The following is a 17,025-nucleotide window of genomic DNA, read 5'->3' on the forward strand; positions in this document are numbered from 1 at the left end:
ATGTGTAACACCAACAGCAATCAATTTTTGCGGACACAGAGCACATTGAGTGAAAACTTTAGTCTGCTTACTAATAAATTTGAGAGTTAAACTGCAGTTAAATCACAGAACAGAGAGCAAGATCACCGCAATCATCTTTCAGTGCATCAACTTTGTGGGGTGTGAGGGGCTGTTGAGGCGGCTGCTCTCCGCCTTGGGCGACGAACCGGTTTGACAGTGTGCCCGTCACACTCCGCTTAGCGAGCACTTCCGTCGACCAAATGGCAGTCGCGGGTCGCTTCACGAAGTGTGAGTCCTTTGGCACTGTGAGCAATTGGTCATAGACCTCTTTGGTCAGATGTACCCCATTGGCCAGGTGAACCTGCATGAAATCAAACCACCAAACTACTTTCAACACTACTTCATAATGTGAAAAAACACACACAGCCATACAGCCCATAAAAACAGCTGCTTCAAGGCAATCTGTGTTCAGTGTAGGTTGGAATATAGCAGTTAATGCAGCACAAAAAAAAGGTTACGTCACTTTCGTATCTGCCCTCAGCTCATGACAATACTGCGGCCCCTGGCCAAGTAATAAACCAACAAAACAAGAAAAAGGTAGGCACTTCCAAGAAATTACAGTTATCAAAATTGGCCATGTTACGTCCACTGCAACACAAATGCCTCTCCCACTGATTTCCAATAACAAACCTGAGGAATTCACAGCCCCAAATATTTTCGGAATGTGTCCTCTCACTAGCTGTCGAAGCGTTCACACTCGCAGACAACCAGCTATATACCACACATCTTGCCTAAATCAATACCCAGGTTCCATGCAAGTCTATTGTGAAGCTCGAATATACCGAACCAAGAGTTGTGCTTCATTCCACGCTGCTCTCGTCGCACCCGAGTGCACCTGACCACCATCTGGTTGGACTTTTGTTAGACTTCAATGGTTTCCGGCCTGTTTCAAAGAATGCCCTCCCACAAAAATTTTCTGCATTGACCAATTAATATTGGAGATATAGCTATCACAATCAAGAAATTTCGGTGCCTTCTGTTTTGGTTCCAGCAACTGAAAATTGCAGTATTATCAAAGCACGCACACATACACTGCAAGCCATGAAAAGATGGAAGTACAGGTGTGTTTTTTGTTGCATTCCTACACTATCATTTAGAGGAACACACAATATAAATTTGAGTTGGCGTGCATCTCGTTATATTCTCAGAAACCACTCTGATTCAAAATGTGAGCTTTTATCAGCTAGAAAACACCAAAAAACGATGTACAGATGTTGCCACTAGCGGCCCAATTTATCCAGAGTACTTGTTTGTTTGTAATCTCTGAACATGGTCAGGGGACCTTTAATGTTATGGCTGTCACTGAAGGAATGAAGGTGCCTGAATAGTAATTGCCCGGCAAATTTGTTGCTTGTGAATGTACTCTGCTTCTGCCACCTTGCCTGTGCCTGTGGCACAAGACACAAGAGTTTCATTGTCTCGCCTTCGCTACTATGTGAAACAACTAAGTAGTAACGTTACTACTAATATTAAATATTATTAAGCTGTATCTTTAAACATACCCTCCCATCCTCTGCTACTGTGCACACTTGTGTGCCTTCCCTGGTGGGGCCTTCCTCCTGGCTACCTAAGCCCTCTGTGAAGTCCACATGAACCAGGGCTCCAGGAATGGGGCTCGGTGGAGGCTCAGAGGTGGCTGCAGGTGGAGAGGAGGGAGCTGATAACACTTCAGGCAAAGGGGCATCTATTCCAGGCGCCCACGTAGCTGCTGCTGATGTAGCAGCCATCAGTGAAGAAGCTGCTGATGCCGCAGGTGCCGGTGCCGCAGGTGCCAATGCCGCAGGTGCTAATGTCGCAGGTGCAACAGAAGCAGACGCCGCAGGTGCAGATGCAGCAGAGGCAAATGCAGCATGTGCAGGTGCAGCGGAGGCAAAAGCAGCACTGGCAGGTGCAGCACTGGCAGATGCAGCCGCCACGGCCGCGGAAGGTGCAGACACAGCAGGCAGTGCTGCAAAGGGTGGCACATATGTAGGCCAATGAAAATAACTTCACCAACGATCATGGTTTTTTGTAATGCGAAATTTGAGCACAGCTTAATTTTTTTATATATAGAGGCCGAAAACAGACAATACTTAAGCGACCCTCAAGAGTACAATGTGGAGACTCCCGCTTTATCCAGTGCAAGGCCTCTAAACTACAACACTGAAAGAACGCTCCTCAGTGGTGCGGAGTGGAGCAGTACAACCCTTGCCTGGCTGCAGCGTCCTCTCCTGTGTTTACTGCTCTTTGCAAGAATGCATTGCAAGTTGGTCGCCTCAGTGCTTCAAAGAGAAATGTTGAAGCCACAGAGGACGAGTCTCTAATCTTTGTTAGGTACGGGCCGCGAGGCACATGTCCCGTATATTTATAACATTGTGTGCCTGTTCCCATGGTAAACGCCTCGCACTCCACAAACAGCCCTCATACACGCTCATGCATGTGCTGGTTGACAATTCAACTGCAGATTCATGCCCGACTCAAGTTTAGACGCAGTTTTGTGGTAGATGTTATACTGATTCCAGCATAATCAGCCATGCATCTGTGCGAAAAGTGCCTCCAAAATAAGCTCCACTGCAACCTTATCCCCCGTCATTCCTTCCCATAGCTTGGGATTTATTGCGGCATGGCTCACTTCTGTGCCAAAAAATGTATCAGTTCGTGTCCCACAAGAAACTGCATGTTTAGATATGGCTTTGTCAGGTATTTATTATTTTTTTTTCTAACACCTGAACTAATGAATTTTAAGATCTGACATTAATGGAAAGCTTGGTCTTATTGAACAAGCCAACATGACTGAGTGAACTACTAGCGTGCTGACTTTGTAAACAAATAAAGAATTGTGATTTATGGCTTAGCCACAATTTACAATTAATCCATGTCCCGAAGCGACACACAGGCTATGAGGGACACCGCAGTGGAGGGCTTCGGAATAACTTTGACCACATGGGGTTTTTAATATGCAGACGTTGCAGAGTACACGGACCCTTTTTGTGTTCTGCCTCCTTCAAAACGCCGCCACCACGGCCAGGATTGAACACAGGTGTCCTGGCTAAGCAGCCAAGTGCCCTGACCACTCAGCCACCGAAGCAGGTACAACAATTATTGGTATGGTGTTTTAAAGCAAGGAAAGAGAGTAAAAGAGTAACACAAAAAGATTTGTCGGCAGTCATGGCTAGGTTAAATCCTTCAAAGTGATAGCAAGTTGCTCTTCAGTCCGCAGATTTCATTATGCGCCATAAGCTATTCCCCCCCTCCCACCCCAACACACACACACTTCCTTCTTAAACCACCCAAAAATTTTTCCCAGGTTATGTGACCTGAAACAGGAAAAAAAACTCATTATACGGAGTGTACCATCAGCTGAGAGGGAGCGCAAGAGCTGGTGCTGCAGCTTGATATTCAGCTGGCGCAGCTCCTCATTTTCTTTTCTCAGCTTCTGCACCTCTTTCTCTGCTGCTGTCTCCGTGCTAAGGTCGTCCGTTGCGGCCTGCTGCGCGAGCATCCGCAACTTTTTGATGTTTCGAACCTGCAGTAGTTAACGCAGTGTCAAAACACATATTCACCCATATTGTCTTTAACATTATAAAAAAAAATTAAAATTCTTTGGACGCAAACTGCAGAAATGCTTGTATGTGACACAACGTTACTGAAAACCTATTAAACATCACATTTCATTACAAGGTTCGGGTTTCAATTGCGCATACATACTTTATCACGTGCCAGGTCTCTTGGGCGTTTTGCGGGGCGCGCGACTGCGCCACGATGTCGTTGACCAGAAATATGTTGGTCCATTTCTTCTTTGGATTCTGGGAAGAAAAGAAATCTCTTTTAGGAGTATGTTCGCACAATTTTCCATACATTGATTGTAATGACAAAATGCAAGATAATGTTTCCTGCACCAAGCCTTTTGCAGCAGCTTCTATTCTAAATTATTTAATTGACAGTGCCTATCTGGCCATCAGCCAGAATTCCCCCAACACTCATCAGAGACTGGCTGCTCAATTGAGTAGTCTGTCCTTTTTTTTAGAATGAATCATTTTCGCCACTGTTCAGCAGCAGTAACAAACATTGCTATATGAAACTGCAGCCCCAGGCTTTCTTGTTTATGGGGGTTCAACGTCCCAAAGGAACTCAGGCTATGAGGGATAACGCAGTGAACGGCTTCAGAAATTTCGACCTCTTAGGGTTCTTTGTGCACTGACCGCACAGTACACGCGGCCTCTAGAATTTCGCATTCATGTCAAGTTTTCAAGAAACAATGCAGAATCGACACTTCCTACCTAGTGTGGCGTGAGAACCTCTGTCACATTTGGCAGCTTTCTCGGCTACAGAGGCCTTCACAGTTTAATATTCAATACACGTAGCTAGGACATGGTCATCAACTGAGCTGTAACCGAGAGCAGTGAAGTATACATTTTATGCTTCCGAACTAGTCCCAAGTGATACCCCCCCCCCCCCCAAAAAAAAAAAAAAGCAACGGGTTCACCCTGGGAAGACCAGCCACTCATCACTTGTACATAAGACAAGTCATTACTACAACTGAAGAATGCCTGGAGGGGTGCCAGTGAGAAAAAAAAAACAACGTTTTCACGAGGCCCAGTTGATGGAGGTGCCGGGGGAATTTCAGCCGGGCGACTATACCATCTACTGAACACTGCCAGATTAATTTCGTTACATCCATCAACATGCAACATGCTTCAAACAGGACGGAATTCACAAACCTGCAAGTTGAACGTGAGAACTGCACAACAGCGGTGCGCGTTACGAAAGGCAGAAAAGCTCAAGAACACATTCCTATAGCCCTGACAAGCAAATTCGAGTGCTGTACCGCCGTCAGCACGCTTAACAAAGCAACCATAGATATCCATCGGCCGTCCGTTTCGGATGTTCCGGACGGCCGACGGACGTCCGCGAACAGCCGGTGGACGTCCGTCGGCCGTCCTATAGGCGTCCAAAGGGACATGATTGTCTGGCCAACGGACATCGATTTCGGACGTCCGTTCCCGGATCTTTCTCGGATGTTTGCATATATGGCACATGCATACTTTCTTCGTGTCCGCGGGGCAATAAAATGAAAAAGCAACTGAAAGTACAGCGAGAATATTTTATTGTGACTGTACATCAGCACAGGACTGAGTTACTGTGAAGTGTGTAACTCCTCAAGAAGACGTAAAACTTCGAGCGCACATCCATCTTCCTACTTCCACGATGAAGCGGAAGCGAACAGCTTTCTGCAAAAAAATGAAAAGAAAAAGGTTAGTAATCAAGTCCACGCCAAATCTCAGTAGACCATGATAAATTCAAAAATGCTTGGCAACTTTGTTATTGGTATTCACGTTAATGAAGCCCATAATAACACAGAGGTGAGAGACGCACCGACATAGTCATCATCCTTGACACCAGAAGGTATTCTATGCTTGCAAGGGGCCAAGAGCTAGGAAATTGAGCATTTTTCGTGATGGCACCCGCCCTACAACCCACCTGTTACATGCAGTCTCTAATTTCAGAGTTCTGCCCTCATTTCCCTAGACTCAAGCAATAACCAGTGTCAGGACTGCTAACAAAAAGATTATGCCTGTGCCAAATTGCAAGAGAACATGATAACTTCAAGAATGTTCGGCAACTTTGTCAATGCTATTCAAGTTAATGAAGACCACAACAGCACAAAGAGGCAAGAGACGTAGCACAAGTCTCAACCCATCCGTAGCCCACACCACAGTGTAGCCATAACATAACTCCAACTCTCCCGCGAGAGAATGTTACAGATCCTGCTCCACTGTCATAAAAGTAATTCCCAAGCAGTGTACTGCCCTTACCTCCGTAGGACATGCCGTAGGCAATCACACTAGGCCTTCTTTCATCCGAAGTCGGTGTAGTACGATATTCCAGCGTTCCAGGAGGGCTTCAGCCACTTGCCGCACCCTTCGAATTGTTCAAGTTACACACCACTTTCGTCCGCAGACTAAAAAAAGCCACACATTCTAGTAACAGAGCTCAAAAGGGGCACCACACTTCGCACCAAACCAGCAACGCCGCCATTACGCCGCTGCACTCTGTGGCTGATGGATTGGATTGGGCTGACTACAAGCTGCATTTATGATGATGATGATAGCGGAGTTAAACGGGAGTTTTGAATTTACAAGTGGTTTCAGTCGCCTTTTACCACGGCGGACACGATGTCGCTACTGATTTTTAGATGTTTTCTAGATGTAAATTAGTAATTGATTTACTGTAAATTTGTGTAGCACTCGCTCCTACCCTTAAATAAATTTAGTTCAGCAGTGGCCTTGCACCGCAAGTATATGACTAGGGAATTGCGCGAATTTACAAAAGTCCTCAAGTCAAACCCTGTAGCTCATGGAAATAATTCCTCCAAAGCAGATATGCAGATATTAACGCAATTTCTCGGACAATAGCCAATAAAACTGACAAAATTTCCTTCGCGAATAAAATTTTCTAGGTTAAAAAAGCGAACTCTACAGTATACATACTCGAACGGCGCGACTTTTCTGTGTGAACAATTATAAAAAAACTCTATACTCATATCTGGAGAATATACTCCACCGTATATCCCTCGGACGTACACCTTGTCTCTAATGCGGATATAAAAAAGCGGATACTGTCTGTACGTCCGGCGGATGTATGAATACGGATATCCGAAATCGGATTGTGCTCATACGTCCGACGGATATCTGTGGTTGCTTGGAGGAACGCTCGCTTGCGCGTCCAGCACTGATATTACAGCCTCTGAGCGCCGGGCGCAGAGTCCAAGGTCATACTGCACGGTATGTTTGCGGACGTTGGAGACAGCTCGTGCCCTGCTTCCACTTTAATTTTGTCTCAGACGCAGCGGCCGACGCCCAGCGGCACTAACGTCAGTGAAAGACAATCGCTCGAGCGTCTGTGTTCACGGCGGTACATACATAGAGGCTGAATGAAGTTTCAATATCAATCAACGAGGCACTGGAAATACACGGGTAGCTACAGCTGCCGCAAAGTAGAAATTACAAAAGTACTCAGACAGTAATAAAAGTGTTCTTACCTGTCATCTGTAGGATTTCCGCGTCGTAGTATCCGCCCTTTGTTTTGTCGTCCCCCTCCCAATAGACCTGATAGATATTTCCCGCCGCAAAATCTTCCGTGCTCTTTGGGTGGAAATTTTTCACAAGAACCGATGAAGTGACTTTTTTCACGTTGTCAAGCAGAAACTTCACGTAAATGTAAAACACCATTGCACTGATGCACACTCGGGAGCAAGTCACCAATGTCGCGCAGTATAGAACAAAAAGGATGTTGGAACGGTTGGAACAAACTATATCTACACGTTTTGACAACGTAATGGTGTGTGTGGCGCTGCAGTCTTGTCAAACAAAAAATTGCATGCTGATGAGACTGCTTTAGCGCGTTGCTCTGAAACAGATTGAGTTATCTGTAGATGTTGCAAATGTAGTAGTTAACTTTGTAAGCGCCACTTTCTTTTTGGCTAGATTGTAGCGTTTGCCTTGCTGGGAGAGGCGGGCACGCATTGAAGCTATAAAAAAAAAAGGAAAGGAGAGGCGGGCGTGCGGAATTTCCCGCGCAGTCTGTAGTCGCCTCCTTGGTTGTGCGTTCCATCTGTCTTCAGTGTCGTTCTTGCCCCTTATACAAGCCAACGCCTCATCTACTTGTACAAGCCTGTTACAAGCGTGCAAAGGAGGTGCTCCAACATGCCTCCCAAAAACGCTACCGCGCCTATTTGGAGCCAAATGCGCTATCACTGAAAATTCCGCGGCAGACGACATGGAGCCGGCTGCAAAAGGAATCCGCTGCAACGTCTCAAGCACCGCAGGTAATTCACCGATTTGTTTACGTCATATGCTAAGGCCCATTCACTTTCTGCGGTGAAAAGTTTTACATTCCATGAACTCATAAAGAATCCGCAAGTGTTTTTCTTTTTTTTCCGAGCTGTGCAATGTTGCAAAAGCGACCTTTGCCATTAGGCTTGCGAGCCATGAGAAGAAGCCCGCTTTTCAGTGAATTTTTGAAGCAAAACGCGGGGCGAGCAAGTGCATATTTGTGGGTGTGGATGCGGAAAAGAGGTACGGGTCGCTGCGAAATAAAAGGCACTGCAGAAGTTGAGCGAAGTAGGGACAGCAAAGAAGGGCAAACGGGTGCTGGAGCTGGACAGCTCGAAACGCCGAGCACCGGCGGAACGGATCATGACGACGCGGCTGCTGCTGTGCGATGTGCGTGCATTACCGTAATGGAGATTTGCTTCGCTAGACTGTGCCGCGCTCCTTTGAAGCGTTGCCTTTTTAATAACTTGGACCAATTCGTTTATTCTGTATTTCAACTTGCCCGCCCCCCCCCCCACATTTTTTTTTCTTTGTGAAAGGGGGGGGAGAAAGCTAAAGTCAGATTTTTTTTTTTTGTGGACTCGCTAGAACCTAGGGTCCTTACACCCACCGCAGGCAGTGGTCATGCTCTTGCCTGCGCGGTAAGCATCTAAAGAGAGTTCCTGAAAAGGCGGAGCTTACATTGCTTTACATGGCCTATCAACGTCCAAAATATTGTCTGTGATGGATGCAGACGGCTGATAGCAGAACGCAGCATGCAGAAATGAGAAACAGGGCTAGGAAACGGAAATGATGAATGTGATGAATGAAACCATGGCAAAAAAGTTTGTCGCATCAAAGATTGTGGCAGAAGAGCAAGGCAGCGCGGGTGTACAATGATCAGGAAAAAAAGCACTCCGCAGCATCGAATTAAGAGGAACAAGAAACAGAAGCAGAAGGAGACTGGTGAGGTGAAATGTGGATAGAAATATTGCATTGTGAGGGCCTTTTGTAACATAGCCAGGCTGAAATACAGCCAAATAGCAGCCAAATTGGATGTAGCCGCCATCATTTGGGGACTTGAGCACAGGTGCCAATGAAAAATGCTGCGTATAGAAGAGTTCATCAACATAAATGCAGTCAAACACGAACTCCAACTGAACACTATAAATGTGTGAGAGGTGTCGACTACATCGGCATACTATATATAGATGTGGCAAACATGAGTTTACGTGTCGTACATTAGCCACCACCTGTCATTTCTCACCATCCTAGGCGATGGCGTAAAAGACATCCGAGGAAATAAAGCTCTGATTACTGACAACACTTGGTTAAGTATGCAACAAATGCCGAGAAGTATGCATGCAATTCTGCTCTGACATCATCTGTGAGCAGCACGGATTGCACTGATACTTTTTAAAGCCCGTAGTAATTTTTATGGAAAATTCCTGTGCATACCAGTAAGAATGACAAAAAGTAAAAACACTGAGCCCTCAACATAGCGGATCTCTCAGGTCTCTCTCTTTGTCCAGCAGAACACCGGTTCAGACAAATCTTCTCATGTCAGTGTGTGAAGCTCACTTTATAGCACTGTGAGAGCTGGAACCGGTCACTTGGTCAGCATCTTATCACAGCCAATGGCAGAGTTGTGTGCAGTGGACACAATTACAACTGCTGCCCTCTCACATCCATTCCCATTTCGGCAGCTGGAATTGTCTTAAATGCTCAATCTGGGTAAAGAACAAGCGGTGTGAGGATGGAGCAATAATTCAGCATTAATTGGGCTCACGTCATGCTATGATAAGATGCTGACCCACTAATCGGACAGATTTCTCAAAGCATGCCACTCGGGCTTTCGTCACTGTCTGATGTAGCTAATACATTCCTCTTTTGTTTATTCTTTGCAGTTAGCTGCAGTAAATGAGATACCAAGAGGGGACGCTGAGGTTACAGACGAACAAACTGAGAGTGAAGAATGTCTGCTGCCACTACCTCAGCTCACTGAACAAGCAGGAAGTGCTGCCTCTTTTAACCAGAATGCTGAGCAGGGAGACCCTGATGTGTATGAGGAAGCTGATGACCCAGATGATGATCTTTCTGATTTCATCGCAGCCAACTCAAAGACGACTCTTCCTGGCCAGTCCAAAACTCGACTGCAAGCCATGCTCCTGATATTATCATTTGTTGTGGCAGCTAAGCTACCATGGACACAAGTTGACAGCTTGCTCAAGCTTCTGAACGCCCTCTTTGCTGAAGAGGTTTTTCCTTCAACCAAATATGGTTTTCGAAAACTGTGGAAGCTTCAGCAGTCAAAAATGGTGAGCATTCATGCCTTCTGCCCGACTTGCCAGTTCCTAATTGATGGCAATGGTACCAGGCACTGGCGTTGCCGAATTTGTTCAGAAGTTGCAAGCCTAGGAGAGGTTTTGAAGAAGGGGAGCTTTTTCATCACTCTTAACTTGAAGCGACAACTGCAACAGCTCCTGAAACGCATATGCAAAATAGTTGGAAGCAACCTGCTTCAGCCTGCTTCATCATGCCCAGAGGCTCTCACCGGTATCACAGATGGCCTGCTCTACAAGAAAGTTCGCAGCTACCACGAAATGAAATGGAGCGGCCTAACTTTGACGACGAATACTGATGGTGCACCGGTATTTAAGTCAAGCAAAGGTTCTGTGTGGCCAATACAACTTGCCCTCAATGAGCTTCCCGTTCCTCTGCGATGGAAGAATATTTTGGTTGGAGCAGTGTGGTTCGGCAAGGAGCATCCACCTGCACATCTCTTCATGAAAACCTTTGTGGACAAGTTCCAAGAGGCTGGCAGCCTGATGTGGACCTTTGCTGATTAAGTTGTGGAGTCTGCAGTCAGAATTGTGTGCTGCTGTGTGGAATCACCGGCCAGAGCTGCTTTGCTTAATGCAAAGCAGTACAACGGGTACTACGGCTGCACTTGGTGTCTTAACAAGGGAACTTTAGTTGACGGTGAGACTCCTGCTTTCATTCAGTCTTATGAAGGACACAGATATACATCATATGTTTTACATGGCAGATTTGTTGCCAGCGGTAAAAGTAAGGAATAACAGCCTACTTGGCTAGTTGGATGTTTTATACTTTGCCGGTGTTATATTCATGTTTTTAATTATTTTCATTTGTTCTTTACTACTGCTTTGATCTGTGCGGCATGAAGTGAATTTTGATTTTAATGATTTGTTGTGTTTTTGTTGTAGGCACAGTAAAGTACACATTTGAAGGCGGTGCCATGGTTGAAAGGTCCCACGACACTGTGCTGTCAGCCATGTACGTCCCTTGCAGTTACAAGAAAGTGCTCTGTCGATGGAGTGAAGCGGCCATCTCCAGTTACGAAGCTAGGAACATTGGACATGGTCTGGGGCTTCCCTCCCGATTATATGCATTGTGTCCTGGAGGGTGTGACTGCACAAATGACAGCTTTGGCTGTCTGCAACTGGGAAGCCTTGGTATGTAGGAAATAGAATTGCCGAGCTAAATCAGCGTATATTGAAAGCACGGCCACCAATAAGCTTCTCGAGACTGCCAAGGCCAATTTCAGAGAGGGCATTCTGGAAAGCCACAGAATGGAAGTATTGGTGGGTATACTACAGTGTGCCATGCCTTCAAAACATTCTGCCAGATAGATATATTAGGCATTTTTCATTGCTGGTAGAAGGCATTTTATGCTGCTGAGAAAAAGTGTTGAACACAATGACACCTTTATTGCAGAAAGGTTGCTGAAAAAGTTTGTGGACGAAGTGAAAATATTTTATGATGAAAGTGCGCAAACATTCAATGTTCGTCAACTTCTACATCTGGCAAAATCTTTTAGGATGACAGGTCCACTGTGGGCGACGTCAACCTTCCCATTTGAAGGGGGCAACGGGGACATCTTGAAGCTTGTGTCTGCTGTGAAAAGGGTTCCTCGGCAAATATCAGAAAGATTCATTATGAATGGAGTTCTAAATTCTTTGAAACGTCTGGTACCTCTTCCTCCATTTTTGAAAAACCAGCACGAGCTAATTTCAGGTAAAATTTCTAAACAGCGCAAATCTAGTGTCATAGGTGCAGCTTTGCCACCTTGTGCCTATGAAGAACCCATCAAAATACTGTTGAGGCAAAACATTGGTTCCGAGGCATGTGTAAGTGAGTACCTTAGAGCTCGTGTCAAGGGGTTCACTGTACACAGCGCCCATTATCAACAAGCAGAAAGAACATGCTCATGCTACCTGGAAGCAAGTAACGGCAAACTTATTAAAATTCTCAAGGTCTTTGCTGCTGACAGTAAAATCTTGCTGTTGTGTCAAGAATTGATTACTGAAGTGTTTGAGCTGCCCTTTTTGTTCAGAATCGAGCACCCTCCATTTGGCATCGCTCTCTGCATGCTTTGCGAAGAAAGCGTTGTTTCATCTTGTGTGCTTGTGGAACAAGAGAGCACATTCTTAGTGAAGATGCCTAATCTTCATGAAAGTGATTAGTCATTTTCAGTACCATGAGGGAACAGCATGAAAATATTCTTGAGTAAGACACTTGTATCCCACTTGCTTCAAATGCTGTCAAATGGGAAAATGCTGCCCCTGTGCACCATATTTTTGCATGCTGGATACTACCGAGCTATGAAACAAACCATTCGGCATATTTTTTAACTTTTAGGCCTCCTTGGTGTTATGTTTTTACAAGCACGGGTGTACAGTTCGACACGGCCCACTTTTGCAGGGAAACAAAAATTTAAACTTCTTCAGCTTTTGAGCTTTTTTCATCGGTGAACTGCATCATAATACTTCTTGAAGCAAGTTTCAGTGTACATGCAAGTCGTCTTATACGTCCAAAAGACTGCGGCATGGATATTGACCATATTTGAGGTCTTCTTATGAAGTGATTGCTACAGCTCTGTTCCTCTTTTTTTCTACAAAACCAGTGGTCAAAACTGCTTCAAAGCGATGTCATTCTGAGCACAGTTTTACGATATGTATGCAGCATGTGAGACACGAATACAGCTTTGTGAAAAATGCAAAAATGATGATGCTGATCTTTTCGACAAAGACAAAATACCCTTTGCCCAGTCTGTTGCACATCTTCCTCACAGCAGTTTCACTCATCCACTTTTTCACTGATCTCCATTTATGAATGCGGCCAACTTGCTATTGCGTTTTACAAAATTCAAAATGTCATGAAACTTGACAGCACATTGCAAGGTACCTAGTTAGTGTTGTTTGAGGTTGCAGCGTGTTGCATTATCATTAACACACTGTCTTGTTTGTTGTGCATGTTCACTGTCACATGGCAGTGGCATCCAGTACTGTCTTGTGCATGTTCAGCAAGAAAATGTTTCGATAGGCATGTTTTTCTTTGCATTTGCCAACACGTCAACACATACATGCTTCAATGGCAGCTTAGTACAAATTTCACATACGTACTTGCCAACTGTCTCCATCAAGGGAACACGTAGCCTTAAAAATTGAGCCGGCTGGATAGACCAACCATAGCTCCTGCTGTGCCGTGTTTCACATGAGGTTCGGAACTTAGTATTCGGAGAAGCCTTTGCCCCACAGTATATGCAGTTTAGCTGATGATTTCTCTACAAGATATATCCCTATATATATGACTTAGCAACCCGAATGAGCCAGCTTTTTTGTAAGTGTTCATTTGTGTTAAATGAACACACTTATCAGGGACTGTTATCTCTGTGTTTTCAATCTGTTCCGAGTACATGAACAGTTCTTTGAAGCAGTTCTCATGCATTCGTTTATATCCAGTGAAAACTGCACCCATTTATTTTTATTCTTTGCTTACTTCAGCTGGATAACCTGACTGACATTGTATCCTGTGATATGAGCCCTTTTTTGTATAATATTGTGCTTTATTAAGTAATGTCAAGTTGCGGTGTACTGTCTTGTGCATTATTTGTTGCTCTGCTGCTGAGCACGAGTTTTTGGTTTCTTGTCCTTCATGCTTCGAAGTAGGCATTGTCGTAAAAAACAGCAACTCATGCTGAAGATGTTGCCTACAGTGTATTTGCACTTCCTTTGCACCTTTCCATAGCCTTCAGTGGTAATGTAAAGCGGGGAATTTTTTCAGTGCATGTAACCTTGGAAGGGCATTGTTTTCCAAGACCCTTTATATAATGATATGTAAAATGTGTTTTGCTTGCTTTTTTTACCTACATGTGCTGACCTTGAGACCTTGTTTGGCTGTTGATGAAAAAGTTGTCTGGGGCATCTCACCTAGTGGGTGTTAAAACAAGTAAACTACAGTAGCAAAATACTCCTTTTAGCAGCTATGCAATTGGTGGTGTTTGGTCAGTGCACGAAATAATCCTCGGCCATTTAAACTTGATAGTTCACATTCTCTTCTGCATCTCTTAACAATGTACAGCTCTCATGTCAGCCAGAAAATTAAGCTCTTACAGGCAGAATCTATAGCACAGGGGGAGCTTAGGATGTTTTCGGCTGTTTTGCCGTGTAGCACTTTTCACTGTTGCCAACTCAGCCATGCCTGTTTCTGTCTTGCTGTTCCTTATGGTTTCTGGCATTGCGTCGATGAGCAAATGCACAGTGCTGTGTGAAGTTGTCTTCAAATCCCCTTGCAAAATTTGTTATCAACTGAGCTGGCATTTGCTGTTGTGCTTAATGCAGCTGGCAACCCTTCAGTACTTTCCCACCTGCCCGTCAAGTATTGTGCCTACACAAAAGCCCACCTCCTTATCACCATTCCGATTCCAGTAATTTCATTGTCTTGATCACTGTGAAAGGCACTGGCACTGTGGAAGCTGCCTGGCTAGGCCCCACATTGCTACAATTCAGGGGAATGAATTGATGGTGTTCTTTTCTGATGCTTTCAGGGGCACTTTCCCAAATGCCCATTTCGCGAAGGCACTACTGCAACTCTGAAACGAAGAAGTTCTATGCTGAATTTTGTGAATAAACGTGTTTTAATTTCTTTCAAGCTTTAGTTCAACCTGCTGTCATGCCTTTATGTTTTCATAGTCACACCAGATACAAATTTTTTATTGTCCTGGCTGATATGAGCATTTAACTATACCTGGAAGCTAAAAAAGTGTGCCTTTTTTGTCCACATAGTAAAAGACTGCCATTCAACCTTAGTGTAATAGTAATAAATACTAAATTATATGCTGTATGATATGCAAATGCACCTCACAATTTACCTTGGACTTTTTTACAGTTTGACTGTGGTGTGAAGACATGAACACCCATAGTTGCAACAATGGACTATGCAATTAAGCAGGACAGAAATCTTTCATTAATCTCAGTAAGTACCAAACCAACCTACATGTTGGTCAGTGCATGAAATAATCCTTGGCCACATGTCTGGCATGTGCCTGAGATTGTATCTGGTACAACATGCAAACTAGAATGAACCGAACAGATCTTTTTGGTGGCGCTCGGCTCCCGCACATGAATACAGCAACAGGTCTAGTGTGCTTGAGCTGGATCATATACGCCAGATGACTGGAAACCAGTCTAGTGTACGTGCACACCAGACGACATGAAACCAGTCTGGTGTGCACATCAGACAACACCAAACCGGTCTAGTGTGCACACCAGACACCACCACACCGGTCTGGTGTGCACACCAGCACCACCAGGCTTGTCTGGTGTGCACACCAGACACCACCAGGCTGGTCTGGTGTGCACACCAGGCTGGCCTGGTGCCCACACCAGCCACACCAGGAAATCCTGGTGTTAACACCAGAACACACCAAAACATTCTGGTGGATTTTTCAACTGGGTGCCGACCCTCAGCAGAAATCGTGGTCCTGGTATTGGAGCTATCAAACGACCTTGTACTTGTAACGAGCTTGTAATGAGACGCAGTTAGCCGCACTAGAGGGATTGCTGGATGTTCACGGTGACATTTTTATTAGAGGTACCGGGCCGTACTCATTTGATTGAGTGCCACTTGTAATTAACGCTTGTCTTAGTTAAGAAACATGACCCTGTGAGAACTCTGTCGCTGTGACGTTTTTTTGACTGGTTGGGTAACCAAACTTTTTGTGTGAACTTCCTTTGGTGGTGCCTATGCAGTTACATTTTGTTGTGTGTTTTGTGTGTGTGAAACACGACAGCCAGTGAACGGTGGTGCGCGTGTGAAAGTGTTCAGTGTGGTGTGGTGCAGTCCGCCGACCAGTGCTTGGTGCAAAAGTTTTTTTTTTTTTTCCTGAAAAAAAAACTTCTCAAAGGGGGGGGGGCATATTTGTGATGCGCCACCAGCGCCCTCAGCACTAGCGGCGGCCTGACGCTCGCTCAGGCGGGAGAAGGAAGGAAGAAGAAAAAAAAAAGAGAGACGCGGGGCGTGGCGCAGCGGCGCGAGGAGACGAGTTTGGGCAACGGAGCAGGCGAGGTCACGGCTGAACGGCTTTTTGAACCCGTGTGACCAGGCCTGGGGAAGCCATCCTCGTCCAGTTCAGGGCAACTAGGAGCCTGCTGTCTCCTGTCTCCTGCCTGCCTCTCGCTGCCTCGGAGAACGGGCGCCGTGCCGGGCACAGGCAGGTGCTGCCTGCCCGGAGATCCTGCCGACCTTGCTGTCGGATCGTGCCTGTCGTCCCGTGGCTTGGACCCCCTGCGGTGAAAGGGTGCCTTCCTGGCCGTGCCCGGGTGTCCAGACCTGGGCGGCCGACTCCCCTCTGGTGCGTCTTCAGCGCCACTGGTGCTGGTGCTCCGCGCCCGACTTCCGGCCGCTGGGAGAACAGCCCCGCGGAGGTACTTGGCCCCGGCGCCTTTCTGGCGGCCGGCAGCAGAATCTCACACCGGAGCCACTCCTCGACCCTCGGACGCACAGGTCTCTACCACTCAGTGACTGCTCTCCCGTTTTAAGTAAAACCTATTTTTTTGTTACATCTATAGACGTGCTTGGTCTGGGACGATTTTCTGGATCCTCCGGGGCCTCACCTCGGAGGACGCTCGAACCTGCTGGGGCCTTTTCCCCTCACAGTCTGAAGCTTGACTTTGAGTATGCCTAGGCAAACCATAAATAATTAAATAAAAAAAATATACACTGCCGCGACAAAGATTCGCAACCACGGCGGCGCCAACAGATCAGCTTCGCTGGCCACTGCTCGAGATCACTGTGCTATCACCGCATCTTTTTTTTAGCATGGAGCCGATCAAGACACGTGTGAAACTGCGCCACACTTTCGCGCTAT

The 17,025-nt window shown here is 45.8% G+C and overlaps 1 protein-coding gene across 1 annotated transcript in view; it reads left to right on the plus strand.

Moving 5' to 3' along the window:
* LOC149327005 (uncharacterized) overlaps positions 1-16,679 on the plus strand; it is a 72,242-nt gene extending 55,563 nt beyond the window's left edge. Inside the window, exons 5-6 of the mRNA XM_089564754.1 lie at positions 11,592-11,840; positions 16,486-16,679. Coding sequence (XP_089420880.1) covers positions 11,592-11,840; positions 16,486-16,679 — 443 coding nt within the window. The remainder of the gene's footprint in view (positions 1-11,591; positions 11,841-16,485) is intronic.
* The last annotated feature ends 346 nt before the right edge of the window (positions 16,680-17,025 follow it).

Source organism: Amblyomma mixtum, chromosome 10 (genome assembly GCF_055824585.1).
Source record: "Amblyomma mixtum isolate Tamu chromosome 10, ASM5582458v1, whole genome shotgun sequence".
In the NCBI taxonomy this organism is placed as follows: Eukaryota; Metazoa; Arthropoda; class Arachnida; order Ixodida; family Ixodidae; genus Amblyomma; species Amblyomma mixtum.